General features: G+C 41.2%; 1 protein-coding gene across 1 annotated transcript in view; it reads left to right on the top strand.

Moving 5' to 3' along the window:
- The window catches only part of SLAMF6 (SLAM family member 6), a 29,665-nt gene extending 28,320 nt beyond the window's left edge, over positions 1–1,345 (top strand). The window contains exon 8 of the mRNA XM_065898777.1: positions 1,199–1,345. Within this exon, the coding sequence (XP_065754849.1) occupies positions 1,199–1,345 (147 nt within the window). The remainder of the gene's footprint in view (positions 1–1,198) is intronic.
- The last annotated feature ends 19,321 nt before the right edge of the window (positions 1,346–20,666 follow it).

Raw genomic sequence — 20,666 nt, 5'->3', positions numbered from 1 at the left:
CACATAATTGAGTTTTTAACCTACTTGTTTTTTTAATTTAATCCTGCTTATGCTGTCAATATCCCTTACTGCCTGTTAGTGCTCTCCAAACCACCTCTATATCCATGAGGAGTGGCCTGACACTCTAGTCCCTATTTACCTACTTTATTTTTCTCTTTTTTCCATTACAGAAAGCCCATCTATTCCAGGACAACTGCCCTTCACAATGTCATGTAATTCGCTGAAAGTCTTCAAAGGAATTCAGGAACGACACATCTTCTAATCCTGTGGGAGAGAACAGAGCTTGGTTTCTGTCTGACAACAGAATTTGAATATCTAGGATTATCAGACTTGAATCTGCTTACCTAGGTCAAACATTTAAGGAATAACATCATCTCCAGCATATGACCCAAATAACAATTTCTAATCAGCTCCAAGTGAAAATATACATCAGATACCATGCTTGAAAAAGTCCTCAACAAAATACTAGCAATCCGAATCCAACAATACATTAAAAGGATCATACACCATGATCACTATCAATTGATCAATTTCAATATCCACAAATCAATCGATGTGATACACCACATCGACAAATTGAAGAATAAAAACCATATGATAAGGGGGTGGAGTCAAGATGGCATACTAGGAGGATGCGGAATTCGCATCTCCTCACAACTAGGGCACCTACCGGGCACTGGTAGGGGACCACGAACACCTAAGTGGACAGGAGGAACCCCCAGCAACCAGGTAGGGTGTGGGGGGAGTGTAGGGGTAGAAGAAATGGAGGTCAGAAGGGACTGGCGTCCCTGAGGGTTGGCTGGAGGAGGGGAAGGGATCCCACGCTCGAAGGGGGAAATTGGGGAACCACTGGGAGGGCAAAGGATCAACAAGGAGTGTGGCCAGGTTTCTCCTGCCCACTTGGACCCCCAGGAACCTGCTGAGATCCTGGGCCTGATCCTCTGCCCACCTAGGGATCCTCCAGCCACACGGATCTGAGGGAGAGGGAGGGAGGGAAGGGGGAGCAAAAGTAAAGGCCTGACCTCTAGGACCGGCACCCCTGAGGGGTGGCTGGGGGAGGGGAGGAGTTCCTACACCTAGCGGCACCCACCCATGGTTAGGGGTCCAGTGGCTACAGGGGAGACCCTGGAGGTGACAGTGGGGGAGGGGCGCAAAGGAATGGAAGGGAATGTGGCCAGTGCTTTCCCTGTCCACTTAGGCGCTGGAGAGCTTGTTGGGCTCCCTGGCCTACTCCTCTGTCCTTGGGGTCTCCCGCCTTACCCGCAGAGCTCAAGCCCTGTTCCTACACCCCCACCCAGGGCTCTACCTCTACAATCGGAGACCCCCTTCAATGTGCTGGGCCTAAACACCACCCACACACCCTCACTCAGGGCCCTACCTCCAAACTCCGGAACTCCACACTCCAGAGGCCCTCCTTTCTACGTGCTGCCTCTTCCCTTCCATGCAGGTCCTAAGCAGAGGCCCCGCCCCATGCTTGAACATCGCCCAGCCTAAACCCCGCCCCCAGGGCCTTTTCTGGCTATGTGGTCCTGAGCCTAGGCCCTGGGCCACGCACAAACATCATGCTCCCACCTGCCTAAGTCCCACCCCACCCTAAACTCCGCCCCTGCCTTAGTTCCACCACTGCCTAAACTCCACCCCAATAGCCAAGGCTGTTTTTTTTTTTCTTTTTTCTTTTTTCTTCTTTTAGATTGGGGTTCTGTTTTACCTTGTTGATTCTCTTATATTTTCATTTTTCCTAATAAATCTTTTATTTTTCTAATTTTATTTTATACTTTGTTATTGTTCTTTTGGCTCATTCCCCACTACCACCCTTTTTTTCTTTTTTCTGTTGTGGTTTTAATTTACCTTGTTGCAGTTGTTTCAATTAAACTTTTATTTTTCCTAATATATTTTTTATCTTTCTAATTTTATTTCATTTTTAACTTTGATATTGTACTGCTCCTTTTTATCTTTCTTTCTTTCTTTTTTTTTACCATGACACGAAACTTGCAGGATCTTGGTTCCAAGGCCAGAGTCTGGGCCTGAGCTCCTGTGGTGGGAGCTCTAAGACCAAATCACTGGACTAACAGAGAACGTCAAACCCCAGGGAATATCAGTAGGAGTGAGAACTTCTGGAGGTCCTCATCTTAGCACCAAGACCCAGCTCTATCCAACTGTCTGTAAAATCCAGTGCTGGACATCTCAGGCCCTACAACCAGTAAAACAGGAATACAGCACCACTCAGCAAAAAAAAAAAAAGAAACGACAAAAAATTATGTTACAGATGAAGGAGCAAGGTAAAAACCTATAAGCCCACATAAATGAAGATGAAAGAGGCAACGGACCTGAAAAAGAACTCAGAGTAATTATAGTAAACATAATCCAAAATCTCGGAAACAGAATGGAGAAAATACAAGAAATATTTAACAAGGATCTAGAAGAACCAAAGAGCAAACAAACAGTGATGAACAACACAATTACTGACATTAAAAATACTCTAGAAGGAATCAATAGCAGAATAACTGAGTCATAAGAACAGATAAGTGAGCTGGAAGATAAAATGGTGGAATTAACTGCCAGGAAGCAAAATAAAGAAAAAGAGAATGAAAAGAATTGAGGACAGTCTCAGAGACCTCTGGGACAATATTAAATGCACCAACATTCGAATTATAGGGGTCCCAGAGAAAGAAGACAAAAAGAAAAGGTCTGAGAAAATATTTGAAGAGATTATAGTCAAAAACTTCCCCAACATGGGAAAGGAAATAGTCAATCAAATCCATACAGGATAAACCCAAAGAGAAACATTCCAAGACACATATTAAGCAAACTATCAAAAATTAAACACAAAGAAAAAATATTAAAAACAGGAAGAGAAAAGCAACAAATAACATACACAGGAATCCCCATAAGGTTAACAGCTAACTTTTCAGCAGAAATTCTTCAAGCCAGAAGGGAGTGGTAGGACATATTTAAAGTGATGAAAGGGAAAAAACCTACAACCAAGATTACTCTACCCAGCAAGGATCTCATTCATATTCAGTGGAGAAAAAAACACTTCTACAGATAAGCAAAAATTAAGAGAATTCAGCACCACCAAACCAGCTTTACAACAAATGCTAAAGGAACTTCTCTAGGCAGGAAATACAAGAGAAGGAAAAGACCTACAAAAACAAACCCAAAACTATTAAGAAAATGGGAATAGGAGCATACATATCGATAATTACTTTAAGTGTAAATGGATTAAATGCTCCAACACACATAGACTGGCTGAAGGGATACAAAAACAAGACCCATACATATGTTGTCTACAAGAGACCCACTTCAGACCTAGGGACAAAACAGGCTGAAAGTGAGGGGACAAAAAAGACATTACATGCAAATGGAAATCAAAAGAAAGCTGGAATAGCAATTCTCATTGAAGACAAAATAGAATATTACAAGAGACAAAGAAGGACGCTATACCATGATCAAAGGATCAATCCAAGAAGAAGTAATAACAATTGTAAATATACACCCAACATAGGAGCGACCTCAATACATAAGGTAAATGCTAACAGCCATAAAAGGGGAAATCGAAAGTACAACAATCATAGTAGGGGACTTTAACACCCCACTTTCACCAATGGACAAATTAGCCAAAATGAAAATAAATAAGGAAACAAAAGCTTTAAATGACACATTAAACAAGATGGACTTAATTGATATTTATAGGACATTCCATCCAAAAACACCACAATATATTTTCTTCTCAAGTGCTCATGGAACATTCTCCAGGATAGACCATATCTTGGGTCACATATCAAGCCTTGGTAAATTTAAGAAAATTGATATCGTATCATGTATCTTTGTCAACCACAGTGCTATGAGACGATATCAACAACAGGGAAAAAACTGTAAAAAATACAAACACATGTAGGCTAAACAATACACTACTAAATAACCAAGAGATCATTGGAGAAATCAAAGCAGAAATTGAAAAATACCTAGAAACAAAATGGCAATGAATACACGACCACCCGAAACCTATGGGTTGTAGCAAAAGCAGTTCTTACAGGGAAGTTTATAGCAATACAAGCCTGCCTCAAGAAACAAGAAACATCTCAAATAAACAACCAAACCTTACACCAAAAGCAATTAGAGAAAGAAGAACAAGAACAACAACAGGGCTTCCCTGTTGGCGCAGTGATTGAGAGTCCGCCTGCCGATGCAGGGGACACAGGTTCCTGTCCCGGTCCAGGAAGATCCCACATGCCATGGAGTGGTTAGGCCTGTGAGCCATGGCCACAGAGACTGCGTGTCTGGAGCCTGTGCTCCACAACGGAAGAGGCCACAACAGTCAGAGACCTGCATAACAACAACAACAAAAAAACAGAACAACAACAACAAAAACCAAAGTTAGCAGAAGAAAAGAAATCATAAAGATCAGATCAGAGGGCTTCCCTGGTGGCGCAGTGGTTGAGAGTCTGCCTGCCGATGCAGGGGACACGGGTTCGTGCCCCGGTCCGGGAAGATCCCACATGCCGTGGAGTGGCTGGCCCCCTGAGCCATGGTCATTGAGCCTGCGCGTCCGGAGCCTGTGCTCCGCAACGAGAGAGGCCACGACAGTGAGAGGCCCGCGTACCGCAAAAAAAAAAAAAAAAAAAGATCAGATCAGAAATAAATGAAAAAGAAATGAAGGAAACAGTAGCAAAGATCAATAAAACTAAAAGTTGGTTCTTTGAGAAGATAAACAAAATTGATAAATCATTAGCCAGACTCATCAGATAAAAAGGGAGAAGACTCAAATCAACAGAATTAGACATGAAAAAGGAGAAGTAATAACAAACACTGCAGAAACACAAAGCATCATGAGAGATTACTACAAGCAATTATATGCCAATAAAATGGACAACCTGGAAGAAATGGACAAATTCTTAGAAAAGCACAACTTTCTGAGACTGAACCAGGTAGAAATAGAAAATATAGATGGACCATTCACAAGCACTGAAATTGAAACTGTGATTAAAAATCTTCCAAGAAACAAAAGCCCAGGACCAGATGGCTTCACAGGCAAATTCTATCAAACATTTAGAGAAGAGCTAACACCCATCCTTCTCAAACTCTTCCAAAATATAGCCGAGGGAGGAACACTGCTGAACTCATTCTACAAGGCCACCATCACTCTGATACCAAAACCCAACAAATATGTCACAAAAAAAGAAAACTACAGGCCAATATCTCTGATAAACATAGCTGAAAACATCCTCAACAAAATACTAGCAAACAGAATCCAACAGCACATTCAAAGGATCATACACCAACATCATGTGGGTTTTATACCAGGGATGGAAGAAATATTCAGTATATGCAAATCAATTAATGTGATACACCATACTAACAAATTGAAGGATAAAAACCATATGATAATCTCAGTAGATGCAGAAAAAGCTTTTGACAAAGTTCAACACTGATTTATGATAAAAACTCTCCAGAAAGTAGACATAGATGGGACCTACCTCAACCTAATAAAGGCCATATATGACAAACCCACAGCCAACATTATTCTCAATGGTGAAAAACTGAAACAATTTACACTAAGATCAGGAACAAGACAAGGTTGCCCACTCTCACCACTATTATTCAACATAGTTTTGGAAGTTTTATCCACAGCAATCAGAAAAGAAAAAGAAATAAAAGGAATCCAAATCGAAAAAGAAGAAGTATAGCTGTCACTGTTTGCAGATGACATGGTACTATACAGACAGAATCCTAAAGATGCTACCAGAAAATTACTAGAGCTAATCAATTAATTTGGTAGAGTAGCAGGGTACAGAATTAATGCACAGAAATCTCTTGCATCCCTATACACTAATGATGAAAAAAATCTGAAAGAGAAGTTAAGGAAACACTCCCATTTACCATTGCAGCAAAAAGAATAAAATACCTAGGAATAAACCTACCTAAGGAGACAAAAGACCCGTATGCAGAAAACTATAAGACACTGATGAAAGAAATTAAAGATGATACAAACAGATGGAGAGATATACCATGTTCTTGGATTGGAAGAATCAATACTGTGAAAATGACTATACTACCTAAAACAATCTACAGATTCAATGCAATCCCTATCAAACTACCAATGGCATTTTTCACAGAACTAGTACAAAAAATTGCACAATTTGTATGGAAACATGAAAGATGCCGAATAGCAAAAGCAATCTTGAGAAAGAAAAATGGAGCTGGAGTAATCAGGCCCCCAGACTTCAGACTATACCACAAAGCTACAGTAATCAAGACAGTATGGTACTGGCACAAAAACAGAAATATAGATCAATGAAACCCGATAGAAAGCCCAGAGATAAACCCACGCACATATGGTCACCTTATTTTTGATAAAGGAGGCAAGAATATACAATGAAGAAAAGACAACCTCTTCAATAAGTGCTGCTAGGAAAACTGGACAGCTACATGTAAAAGAATGCAATTAGAACACTCCCGAACACCATACACAGAAATAAACTCAAAATGGATTAAAGACCTAAATGTAAGACCAGACACTATAAAACTCTTAGGGGAAAACATAGGCAGAACACTCTATGACATAAATCACAGCAAGATCCTTTTGACCCTCCTCCTATAGAAATGGAAATAAAAACAAAAATAAACAAATGGGACCTAATGAAACTTAAAACCTTTTGCACAGCAAAGGAAACCATAAAAACAATGAAAAGACAACCTTCACAATGGGAGAAAATATTTGCAAATGAAGCAACTGACAAAGGATTAATCTCCAAAATATACAAGCAGCTCATGCACCTCAATATCAAAAAAACAAACAACCCAATCCAAAAATGGGCAGAAGACCTAAATAGACATTCCTCCAAAGAACATATACAGATTGCCAACAAACACATGAAAGGATGCTCAACATCACTAATCGTTAGAGAAATACAAATCAGAACTACAATGAAGTATCACCTCACACTGGCCAGAATGGCCATCATCAAATAATCTACAAACAATAAATGCTGGAGAGGATGTGGAGAAAAGGGAACCCTCTTGTTCTGTTTGTAGAAATGTAAACTGATAGAGCCACTATGGAGACCAGTATGGAGGTTCCTTAAAAAACGAAAAATAGAACTACCATATGACCCAGCAATCCCACTACTGGGCAAATATCCTGAGAAAATCATTATTCAAAAAGAGTCATGTATATGGAAAGCTGATTCACTTTGTTATAAAGCAGAAATTAACACACCATTGTAAAGCAATTATACTCCAACAAAGATGTTAAAAATAAAATAAAATAAACAAAAAGAGTCATGTACCACAATGTTCACTGCAGCACTATTTACAATAGCCAGGACATGGAAGCAACCTAAGTGTCCATCAACAGATGAATGGTTAAAGAAGATGTGGTACATATACACAATGGAATATTGCTCAGCCATAAAAAGAAACGAAATTGAGTTATTTGTAGTGAGGTGGATGAACCTAGAGTCTGTCATACAGAGTGAAAAAGTCAGAAATAGAAAACAAATACTGTATGCTATCACATATATATTCAATCTAAAAAAAAAAGTCCTAAAAAAAGAACCTAGGGGCAGGACAGGAATAAAGACGCAGACATAGAGTATGGACTTGAGGACACGTGGAGTGGGAAGGGTAAGCTGGGACGAAGTGAGAGAGTGGCATGCACTTATATATACTACCAAAAATACATGCACTTATGTATACTACCACATAGCTAGCAGGAAGCAGCCTCATAGCACAGGGAGATCAGCGCTATGCTTTGTGACCACCTAGAGGGGTGGTATATGGAGGGTGGGAGGGAGACGCAAGAGGGAGGAGATATGGGGATGTATATATGTGTATAGCTGATTCACTTTGTTATACAGCAGAAACTAGCACTCCATTTTAAAGCAATTATACTCCAATAAAGATGTTAAAAAAAAAAAAGAAAAAATTCCACATATAAGCAAAAAAAAACCCATGAAATTAGATTATTCTTTAACACCATACACAAAAGTAAACTCCAAATGGATTGAAGACCTAAATATAAGACCAGATACTATAAAACTCATAGCGGAAAACATGGGTAGAACCCTCTTTGACATAAATTTCAGCAATATCTTTTTCAATCTGTCTTCCAGTGTAATGGAAATACAAATAAACAAATGGGATCTAATTAAACTCAAAAGCTTTTGCACATCAAAGGGAACCATAAGCAAAACAAAGAAAACCCACACAATGGGAGAAAATATTTTCTAACAATGTGACAGACGAGATATTAGTCTCCAAAATTTACAAACAGCTCATGCAGCTCAATATCAAAAGAAACACAGCCCAATCCAAAAATAGGGAGAAGACCTAAATAGACATTTCTCCAAAGAAGACATACAGATAGCCAACATCACTAATTATTAGAGAAATGCAAATCAAAACTACAGTGAGATGTCCCCTCACACCAGTCAGAATGGCCATCATTAAAAATCCACAAATGGGCTTCCATGGTGGTGCAGTCATTACAAATCTGTCTGCCAATGCTGGAGGTATGGGTTCAAGCTCTGGTCCAGGAAGATCCCACATGCCATGGAGCAACTAAGTCCATGAGCCACAACTACTGAAGCCTGTGCACCTAGAGCCCATGCTCCTCAACAAGAGAAGCCACAGCAATAAGCCCACGCACCACAATGAAGAGTAGCCCCCACTTGCCACAACTAGAGAAAAGCCCACGTGCAGCAACAAAGACCCAATGCAGACAAAAATCAATAAAATTAAATAAATAAATAAATAACTTTAAAAATAAAAAAATAAAGTCTTTAAAAAAGATCCACAAACAATAAATACTGCAGAGGGTTTGGAGAAAAGGGAACCCGCCTACACTGTTGGTGGGAATGTAAATTGATACAGCCACTGTGGAGAACAGTAAGGAGGTTTCTTTAAAAACTAAAAATAGGGACTGCCCTGGTGGCACAGTGGTAAAGAATCTGCCTGCCAATGCAGAGGACACGGGTTCAAGCCCTGGTCCAGGAAGATCCCACATGTCACGGAGCAACTACTGAGCCTGTGCACCACAACTACTGTCTGTGCTCTAGAGCCCACAAGCCACAACTACTGAGCTTGCTTGCCACAACTACTGAAGCCCGTGCACCCAGAGCCCATGCTCCACAATGAAGAGTAACCCCTGCTCTCTGCAACTAGATAAAGCCTGTGCACAGCAATGAAGACACAACACAGCCGAAAATAATAAATAAATAAATAAATAAATGTAAATAAATTTAAAAGATTTTTAAAAATGTGTTTGTATTTTTAACAGATCTTTTCCTGTAATTGATATCTAGTCTCATAGTGTTGTGGTCGGAAAAGATACTTCATACAATTTCAATTTTCTTAAATTTACCAAAGCTTAATTTGTGACCCAAGATATGATCTACCCTGGAGAATGTTCCATGAGTACTTGAGAAAAATGTGTATTCTGTTGTTTTTGGATGGAATGTCCTATAAATATCAATTAAGTCCATCTTGTTTAATGTATCATTTAAAGCTTATGTTTCCTTATTTATTTTCATTTTGGATGATCTTTCCATTGGTGAAAGTGGGGTGTTAAAGTCCCCTACTATGAATGTGTTACTGTCAATTTCCCCTTTTATGGGTGTTAGTATTTGCCTTACGTATTGAGGTGCTCCTATGTTGGGTGCATAAATATTTACAATTGTTATATCTTCTTCTTGGATCGATCCCTTGATCATTATGTAGTGTCCTTCTTTGTCTCTTCTAATAGTCTTTATTTTAAAGTCTATTTTGTCGGATATGAGAATTGCTACTCCAGCTTTCTTTTGGTTTCCATTTGCATGGAATATCGTTTCCAATCCCCTCACTTTCAGTCTGTATGTGTCCCTAGGTCTGAAGTGGGTCTCTTGTAGACAGCATATATATGGGTCTTGTTTTTGTATCCATTCAGCCAGTCTGTGTCTTTTGGTGGGAGCATTTAATCCATTTACATTTAAGGCAATTATCGATATGTATGTTCCTATTCCCATTTTCTTAATTGTTTTGGGTTTGTTATGGTAGGTCTTTTCCTTCTCTTGTGTTTCTTGCCTAGAGAAGATCCTTTAGCATTTGTTGTAAAGCTGGTTTGGTGGTGTTGAACTCTCTCAGCTTTTGCAGGTTGTAATTTCTCCATCAAATCTGAATGAGATCCTTGCTGGGTAGAGTAATATTGTTGTAGGTTTTTCTCCTTCATCACTTTAAATATGTCCTGCCAGTCCCTTCTGGCTTGCAGAGTTTCTGCTGAAAGATCAGCTGTTAACCTTATGGGGATTCCCTTGTGTGTTATTTGTTGTTTTTCCCTTGCTGCTTTTAATATGTTTTCTTTGTAATTAATTTTTGACAGTTTGATTAATATGTGTCTTGGCATGTTTCTCCTTGGATTTATCCTTATGGGACTCTCTGTGCTTCCTGAACTTGATTAACTATTTCTTTTCCCATATTAGGGAAGTTTTCAACTATAATCTCTTCAAATATTTTCTCAGTCCCTTTCTTTTTCTCTTCTTCTTCTGAAACCCCTATAATTTGAATGTTGGTGTGTTTAATGTTGTCCCAGAGGTCTCTGAGACTGTCCTCAGTTCTTTTCATTCTTCTTTCTTTATTCTGCTCTGCAGTAGTTATTTCCACTATTTTATCTTCCAGGTCACTTATCCGTTCTTCTGCCTCAGTTATTCTGCTGTCGCTCCCTTCTAGAGTATTTTAAATTTCATTTATTGTGTTGTTCATCATTGCTTGTTTCATCTTTAGTTCTTCTAGGTCCTTGTTAAATGTTTCTTGGATTTTCTCTATTCTATTTCCAAGATTTTGGATCATCTCTACTATCATTATTCTGAATTCTTTTTCAGATAGACTGCCTATTTCCTCTTCATTTGTTAGGTCTGGTGGGTTTTTACCTTGCTCCTTCATCTGCTGTGTGTTTTTCTGTCCTCTCATTTTGCTTATCTTACTGTGTTTTGGGTCTCCTTTCTGCAGGCTGCAGGTTCGTAGTTCCCGTTGTTTTTGGTGTCTGTCCCCAGTGGCTAAAGTTGGTTCAGTGGGTTGTGTAGGTTTCCGGGTGGAGGGGACTAGTGCCTGTATTCTGGTGGATGAGGCTGGATCTTGTCTTTCTGGTGGGCAGGTCCACGTCTGGTGGTGTGTTTTGGGGTGTCTGTGGACTTATTATGGTTTTAAGCAGCCACTCTGCTAATGGGTGGGGTTGTGTTCCTATCTTGCTAGTTGTTTGGCATAGGCTGTCCAGCACTGTAGCTTTCTGGTCGTTGAGTGAAGCTGAGTGCTGGTGTTGAGATGGAGATCTCTGGGAGGTTTTCGCTGTTTGATATTACGTGGAGCTGGGAGGTCTCTTGTGGACCAGTTTCCTGAAGTTGGCTCTTGCACCTCAGAGGCACAGCACTGACTCCTGGCTGCAGCACCAAGAGCCTTTCATCCACACAGCTCAGAATAAAAGGGAGAAAAAGTAAGAAAGAAAGAAAGAAAGAAAGAAAGAAAGAAAGAAAGAAAGAAAGAAAGAAAGAAAGAAAGAAAGAAAGAAAGAGGATAAAAGAAAATAAAATAAAGTAAGGGAAAATAAAGTTATTAAAATAAAAATATAATTATTAAGAAAAAATTTTTTTTAAAATTCAAAAAACGGACAGATAGAACCCTAGGACAGATGGTGAAAGCAAAGCTATACAGACAAAATCTCACACAGAAACATACACACTCACTAAAAGAGGAAAAGGGGAAAAAATAATAAATCTTGCTCTCAAAGTCCACCTCCTCAATTTGGGATGATTCGTTGTCTATTCAGGTATTCCACAGATGCAGGGTACATCAAGTTGATTGTGGAGCTTTAATCCACTTCTTCTGAGGCTGCTGGGAGACATTTCCCTTTCTCTTCTTTGTTCGCACAGCTCCCGGGGCTCAGCTTTGGATTTGGCCCCACCTCTAAGTGTAGGTCGCTGGAGGGCATCTGTTCTTCGCTCAGACAGGACAGGGTTAAAGGAGCAGCTGATTCGGGCGCTCAGGCTCACTCAGGCCGGGGGGAGGGAGGGGCACAATACTTGGTGAGCCTGCTGCTGCAGAGGCCGGCATGACGTTGCACCAGCCTGAGGCGCGCCTTGTGTTCTCCCGGGGAAGTTTTCCCTGGATCCAGGGACCCTGGCGGTGGCGGGCTGCACAGGGTCCTGGAAGGGAGGTGTGGCGAGTGACCTGTGCTCACACACAGGCTTCTTGGTGGCTGCAGCAGCAGCCTTAGCGTCTCATGCCAGTCTCTGGCATCCGCGCTGATAGCCGCGGCTCGCGCCCATCTCTGGAGCTCCTTTAAGCAGCGCTCTTAATCCCCTCTCCTTGCGCACCAGGAAACAAAGAGGGAAGAAAAAGTCTCTTGCCTCTTCGGCAGGTCCAGACTTTTTCCCGGACTCCCTCCCGGCTATCCGCGGGGCACTAACCCCCTGCAGGCTGTGTTCACGCCACCAACCCCAGTCCTCTCCCTACGCTCAGACCGAAGCCCAAGCCTCCGCTCCCAGCCCACGCCCGCCCGGGCTGACCGGCCGGTGAGTGCTGGTCAGCACCGATCCTCTGTGCGGGAATCTCTCCACTTTGCCCTCCGCACCCTGTGGCTGCGCTCTCCTCTGCGGCTCCGAAACTCCCCTCCTCCACCACCCGCAGTCGCCGCCTGCGAAGGGGCTTCTAGTGTGTGGAAACCTTTCCTCCTTCATGGCTCCCTCCCACTGGTGCAGGTCCCGTCCCTATTCTTTTGTCTCTGTTTATTCTTTTATCTTTTGCCCTACCCAGGTAGGTGGGGAGTTTCTTGCCTTTAGGGAGGTCTGAGGTCTTCTGCCAGCGTTCAGTAGGTGTTCTGTAGGAGTTGTTCCATGTGTAGATGTATTTCTGATGTATCTGTGGGGAGGAAGGTGATCTCCGCATCTTACTCTTCTACCATCTTCCCAATCCTCCTAAACCATTTTTTAAATAAAGTATTCCTTAAATATTTAAACCAAATATTTTTTCTCTTGTTGTTTAGTTTTGGGGGTTTTTTGGGCTGCCTTGGGTCTTCGTTGCTACACATGGGCTTTTTCTAGCTGTCGTGAGCAGGGACTACTCTTTGTTGTGGTGGATGGGCTTCTCGTTGCAGTGGCTTCTCTTGTTGTGGGGCACGGGCTCTAGACACATGGGCTTCAGTAGTTGCAGCAGCCGGGCCCTAGAGCGCACAGGGTTCAGTAGTTGTGGCACGTGGGCACAGTAGTTGTGGCTTGTGGGCTCTGGAGCGCAGGCTCAGTAGATGTGGCACACGGGCTTATTTGCTCCACGGCATGTGGGATCCTCCCAGACCAGGGATCAAACCCATGTCCCCTGCATTGGCAGGCAAACTCTCAACCACTGCGCCACCAGGGAAGTCCAAGCCAAATGTTTTTAATTCTTCTAGACTTCTAGGGTCACCCTTTCCTTTAACACCCAGATAAAACACCTCAAGCCCCATCCTACACTCAGAAATTCCTGTTCCAGGGGATTGCTGTATGGCTGGGAAGGAAGCAGTGCTTATATTCACCTGGTAACCTCACTCCAAATTGCTACACCTATAGAGTTTCCATTTCCTATTGTCCTTTCACCTTCTACAGCTGTGTTCTCTCCATACTATTTCATCACTAGTGTTGACTGAAAAAAAATACATGCCAGAGCTTTGAGTTGAATTTTATTCAGGGTCTTACTGAGAACTATAGCCAGGGAAACAGCCTCTCAGGTAGCTCTGGCTAACTGCTCTGAGGAGGTAGGAGGACCAGCCAGTATATATATATATATATATATATATATATATACACACACACACACACACCTCAGTAAGAGGTAACTGCTAGTCACGAGGAACAGGTATCTCTGTTAATGATCTAAGTGTTTTTTAAAATATATATGTGGGAAAACACAAGAATTTGGGTTCATTAAAATTATTTCTGGGATCTCTAACTAACTAAGGGGCTTGTTTTTCCAAAGCACAGAGTGACTTATGCTGTTTTTCATCTGGAATTCCTTTCAGGGCATACTGTCAGTCAGCAACTGCAGTGGCTAATGACTTAATCCTCACAGACAGCCCAAGGATGGTGGGCAACATTCTTTGTTTTACATTTGCATGGACCCTGACACTGAAAGTACCACCAAACACTAGTCTGTGTGTCTATCACACTTTCACTTGTTCAAATAACTTTCTAGGCCCAAGATGGAGCTCTGCCTGCCCCAGATGCCATGTCATCAAACCAAAACTGACAACTTTCATGTCCTAGTAAATGCTCTTGTCAGGAAGGAAGAAATTTTCCTTGTAGGTTCTTCTGGCTGACCCAAGAATTAAATTGACATGAGACAGATGAACAAGAGAAAATAAAACAAAAGTTTAATAGCATATACAACTGGGAGAGATCCTGGAAAACTGAGTAACTTACCAAAATGGTCAAAACCCTCACCTTAAATATCATCTTCAGCTAAAGACAAAAAAGGATGCTGGGTGTAGTGGTTTGGGACTTCAAAGGAGAGGTAGGCAATTCACATGGAGATTGAAAAGCAAACGTTTGGTAAACAAATGTTTGCTGGGCCACCTGAGACAATAGTTCACAGAGTGGACTCTTATCAATAGGCCCTGCTGAGTTTCCCCAGCACCCCTAGCCCATATTCTTTGCAGATTATCTCTGGTGACAGCCCTATTCCAGGAACAGTCTATCTAAATTCTTGTAGGCAATTAGGGGGAAGGTCGAAATTTCTTCCTGAGTCTTTTAAGACTTGATTGTTTTCAGGTCAAAATAATCCTCATGCGAAAGAGACGTTTTGGGGTGGCAAGTTTTGCTCACCTACACTCTGTTTGACCAGAAACACGGTATATCCAGTCAGCCAGTCCCTAAACACCAAGCCAAGTCTGGGCTCTATACTTACTTGCTTTTGCCTTAGTCTTTACCCTGTAAAAGCTGCTGCCAAAAAGAATCTGAAATATATATATATATATATATATATATATATATATATATATATAACTGAATCACTTTGCTGTACACCTGAAACTAACACAACATTGTAAATCAATGATACTTCAAGAAAAAAGAAAAAGAAAGAAAGAAAAAAACAAAGAAGTCTCTTGCCCTCCACCCCATATTGCAGTTCTCCAAATGGAGACATTCCACTTCATAAAACGGTAGGTAAAGATTGTTTGTATCACCTAAATTGTCTTCTTTAATCATTATTTAACACACTTAAAGACTTGAGGAAAAAGGCTGGAATAAAAAACAAATTAAAATTGAGTTATTTAAATCACTGTCCTCAAAGTCCATTGGTCATCTCTGCACAGAGAGTTTCTCATTGGGTATCGCTTTTTTGTTGCTGTTCTGGCATGTACCCTTCCTGAGAGACCATTCTCTTTCTCCTCTTAAAGTTTCAGGCCCCCAAAGCTACTGGTATGCCATAGCTGCATACAGGTACACATAAGTCCATTGCTAAAATTTCAGGAATTTCACAAGCCTGTTGTTAAACACAGCCGTTATTAAAAACTAAATTATATAAGCTTACGTTCAAATAAATTATATTTTTAAAAGATAGTAAGTATTCACTTCCTAATTATTTTACTACACTTTAGTATTCGATGCTCTTGAGACTATTTACATCTATTTTACCTGTTGAGTGGAAATACTGTATAATGGTACACATCTTTATGCAAATGCTACCACAGAATGGACAAGTGCTATAAATCAGGGTTTTGTGGGTTTTCTGTTCGTCTGTAGTTTTTATTAGAGAAGTGGTTTTTTGCTTTGTCTTTTTTTAAAACCCACATTTGTTTATTTGTTTATTTTTGGCTGTGTTGGGTCTTCGTTTCTGTGCGAAGGTTTTCTCTAGTTGTGGCAAGCGGGGGCCACCCTTCATCGCAGTGTGCGGGCCTCTCACTATCGCGGCCTCTCTTGTTGCAGAGCACAGGCTTCAGACGCACAGGCTCAGTAGTTGTGGCTCACGGGCTTAGTTGCTCCGCGGCATGTGGGATCTTCCCAGACCAGGGCTCGAACCCATGTTCCCTGAATTAGCAGGCAGATTCTCAACCACTGCGCCACCAGGGAAGCCCAGAGAAGTGGCTTTTAAACATTTGCTAGCACACCACTTGCCTTCCCCCAAGGGGAAAACTGAAACACACCTGTTACTTTATTATGCAGACCAATTTGAACTCTGTCACAGTTGTTCCCTTTTCAGAACAGGATCAGAACAGGATCTGAACCAAACAGGCCTGTTGAGGAGCTTTTCTAAACCCATCACTTATCTAAATGATTTTACCAGACCCATAAAATTTGCAGCTGCTGCTGTGCTTTTTTATAAGCAATGCATTTACAAATCTTTGACTAATCCTGTTTTCTTCAATAGCAAAAACTCAACACAACTATTCAGTATGCTTGAAAGAAGTCAGAGTGAAAGAAGAGGCCAGAGAGGTTGGTCATGACTTCTTCGGAAAAACTGAATTTGCCTCATAGGAGGGAGTTAAGAGAGTTTGAGTTGTTGAGGGAAAAATCCTAAAAACAAAGATAATGGAAATGCTTCTTTCTGTGAGAGGAATGATCAAGGTAAAGGGAGTGCCCCTTCTATGGTCTATGAGTCATTTCCTGTTTTAATTCTTCCTGTTTATCCTTGGTTTTTCCACAAGTAACAGTTGAGTCTGTACCCTTTACCCTTACCTCCCCTCCCAGGTCGTGATTACCGGAGCCCTGGTGTTGAGTGAATACACTGGGGAGTCTGAAGCACTTTGATGTTGAAAGCTGCTAGGGAGTCAGAAATAACTTCTAAATTTGCAAACTTTCCATTCACTGTGAGCCTATATGATTAAACTGTGGAAACAAAGCTCCAGAACTAGCCCTGTTCTGAATGCTTTCTTTCTTGCTGGCTTTTTTTCTTCTCTCCCCCCTTCCTTCCTTCCTTTCTTCTCTTTCTCTGACTCCCTTTCTTTCTTTTTGATCTGTTCCCCCACTGTCCTTCTTTCTTTTTCTTTTGTATTGCTCTCAGTAATGCACATGTATCTTGATTGGGGAGCACTGTCACAAGGAGAGGAAGTAAGATTCTGTACATAAGATTTTGTATTACTTTTATGTTCCACAGCTCACATAAAGGAAACCTGAGACACAAAGGCAAATGGACTAGCACCATAGTGAGTCCTAGGCACCAGCACTTGATCAAGCCTCCTCACGCCTGATTCACAGCATTAACCACAAGACGCTGGGCCTCCCTGGTAATCAGTTAACACTTTTAAAGTGGAAGGAGCATAAAGTTTGAAGTCAGAAAGATCTGCGTTCACATTCTATCCCTGCCACTTACTATCTATATGATCTCATACAAGTCACGTAACCTTTTTAAACCTGTTTTCTCATGTGTAAAATGGGACCAATATATTGAAATGTTTAAGTGAGGTAATGCTTGTGTAAAAGGAGCTTAAAACAGTATTCTTTCTTTGTTAGTTTGGGCTAAGTCTACAAAACCAAAAATAAAACAGTAGATGCCAAGCTCTCCTCACAGTACAAAGCTTGCCCTCTTTTTCAGGAATTTACTAAGGAGATGATCAAAAGCTGGCTTTGTGACCCTTAGCACATCCCCTGTATCAGGAGTTAAAGTTGAAGAGAAGGGGAAGCACAGAATTTCTTTAAAAGAGTTGTGTAAATACTCGTGTTCACAGCACGAGGAAGGGGGACTTCCCTTCACCCTAAGCCAACTGGATGGGCTTCAATAGAATCATAAAGAGCAGATCATCCAGTGACCTGTGTCCTCTGGAGTTTGGGATTTATAAGGACTGTGAAGAGAGGTTATGGATAGATGGGCCTGAGGCCACAGAGCAGAGAAAAAAGAAGGCTGACCATCCACAGAGGGCAGAACAGAAATAAGAATGTTTCCTCATACCAGACACAGGTTTTCTAAAATGGAGTTGACCTGGAGCCAGTTTGAAAACTCATGACTCCATAGAGGTACCTTATGTTTACTATAGGAGGCTCATTCCTAGGAGTTGAAGTTAAAACCGGCCTGTCAGATAAGAAGCATCAACCACATGACAGGAATTACACTTACAGATTCCCAGCAGGGGAATCTTTGAAGAACTTACAATACCCCATTTTAATAAGCCAACAATATTAATCTGCCCGTTTCCAGGTCACAGAACTACATAAGATGGCCTCAAATCTCCACCTACATCTTTTAGTAATCTGATGCCCTCTTTCATGGCATTGTTCTCATTGTCACTTCTGGCTCCAAATTCCTGCTTCTGCTAAATTAGTTCAGTTTATGGATCATTTGACCCCCTATGTGTGTTTCCCTACCCCTTACTACCTTAAACCCAGACAAGAGGACTTCCCTGGCGGTCCAGTGGGTAAGACTCTGTACTCCCAATGCAGGGGACCCAGGTTCAATCCCTGGTTGGGGAACTAGACCCAGCTTGCATGCTGCAACTGAGAGTCCACATGCTGCAACTATGAGCCTGCATGCTGCAACAAAGATCCTGCATGCTGCAACTAAGACCCGGTGCAGCCTAAATAAATAGGTATTTTTTTTAAAAGAGCCGACAAGGCCTAAGATCCTTTCCAAAATTCCCTCCTGAAAAGCTCCATTTACACAAAGCTGTTGCATGGGTAGAAGATTGTACTGAAGGTTTTTGGAAGAGAGCAACACAAAGTTCCACTCTTATTTTTATCTTCCCAGTAAGTATTTTTGTTCCCATTCTTCTGGTAATAGACCCTTCCCCTCTAGGCAAAAATGTAGTCACATGACTTCTGTAGGACAATCATAGTGCCTAGTATCACTGGCACTGATGATTGATCCAAGGGATGGAAATGTAATCCAAGCAAGGCTAATTAGAGAAGGTCCCTAGCATTGTTATATGCATACTTGGAACCCAAAAAGCTCTGTTTCCGTGGTCACTGAGCTGGGTCTGGCAGGAACCATGTTTCCTACCACATGGCAAAGTTCTGTCTGCAGTAAAGAGTGAAGTCAGCATGGAAAGAAAAAGTCAAGCAGAGATGAGCAAGATAGGAAAAGAAGGAAGGGGGGAAGAAGAGAAAGAGAGAGAGAGATGGCAATGTTTTTTGTTTGTTTGTTTTTTAACATCTTTATTAGAGTATATTTGCTTTACAATGGTGTGTCACTTTCTGCTTTATAACAAAGTGAATCAGTTATACATATACATATGTCCCCAATATCTCTTCCCTCTTTCATCTCCCTCCCTCCCACCTTCCCTATCCCACCCCTCTAGGTGGTCAAAAAGCACCAAGCTGATCTCCCTGTGCTATGCGGCTGCTTCCCACTAGCTATCTATTTTACGTTTGCTAGTGTACATATTTCCATGCCACTCTCTCACTTTGTCACAGCTTACACTTCCCTCTCCCCATATCCTCAAGTCCATTCTCTAGTAGGTCTGCATCTTTATTCCCATCTTACCCCTAGGTTCTTCTGATCATTTTCTTCTTTCTTTTCTTTTTTTTAGATTCCATATATATGTGTTAGCATATGGTATTTGCTTTTCTCCTTCTGAATTATTTCACTTTGTATGACAGTCTCTAGGTCCATCGACCTCACTACAAATAACAGTTTCATTCCTTTTATGGCTGAGTAATATTCCATTGTATATATGTGCCACAACTTCTTTATCCATCCATCTGTTGATGGACACTTAGGTTGCTTCTATGTCCTGGCTATTGTAAATAGAGCTGCAATGAATATTTTGGTACATGACTCTTTTTTTTTTTTTTTTTTTTTACGGTACGCAGGCCTCTCACTGTTGTGACCTCTCCCCTTGCGGAGCACAGGCTCCAGACGCGCAGGCTCAGCGGCCATGCATGTGGGATCTTCCTGGACCGGGGCATGAACCCGTGTCCCCTGCATCGGCAGGCGGACTCTCAACCACTGCGCCACCAGGGAAGCCCACATGACTCTTTTTGAATTATGGTTTTCTCAGGGTATATGCCCAATAGTAGGATTGCTGGGTTGCTTGGTAGTTCTATTTTTAGTTTTTTAAGGAACCTCCATATTGTTCTCCATAGTGGCTGTATGACTTTACATTCCCACCAATAGTGAAAGAGGGTTCCCTTTTCTCCACACTCTCTCCAGCATTTATTGTTTGTAGATTTTTTTGATGATGGCCATTCTGATCGGTGTGAGATGATATCTCATTGCAGTTTTGATTTGCATTTCTCTAATGATTAATGATGTTGAGCATTCTTTCATGTGTTTGTTGGCAATCTGTATATCTTCTTTGGAGAAATGTCTGTTTAGGTCTTCTGCCCATTTTTGGATTGGGTTGTTTGTTTTTTTTGATATTGAGCTGCATGAGTTGCTTGTATATTTTGGAGATTAATCCTTTGTCAGTTGCTTCATTTGCAAATATTTTCTCCCATTCTGAGGGCTGTTTTTCATCTTGTTTATGGTTTCCTTTGCTGTGCAAAAGCTTTTAAGTTTCAGTAGGTCCCATTTGTTTATTTTTGTTTTTATTTCCATTTCTCTAGGAGGTGGGTCAAAAAGGATCTTCCTGTGATTTATGTCATAGACTGTTCTGCCTATGATTTCCTCTAAGAGTTTGTTGGTGTCTAGCCTTACATTTAGGTCTTTAATCCATTTTGAGTTTATTTTTGTGTATGGTATTAGGGAGTGTTCTAATTTAATTCTTTTACATGTAGCTGTCCAGTTTTCCCAAC

Source organism: Phocoena phocoena, chromosome 1 (assembly GCF_963924675.1).
Source record: "Phocoena phocoena chromosome 1, mPhoPho1.1, whole genome shotgun sequence".
In the NCBI taxonomy this organism is placed as follows: domain Eukaryota; kingdom Metazoa; phylum Chordata; class Mammalia; order Artiodactyla; family Phocoenidae; genus Phocoena; species Phocoena phocoena.
Note: the sequence above shows the minus strand (reverse complement) of the source record. Positions and strands in the feature narration are given on the sequence as shown.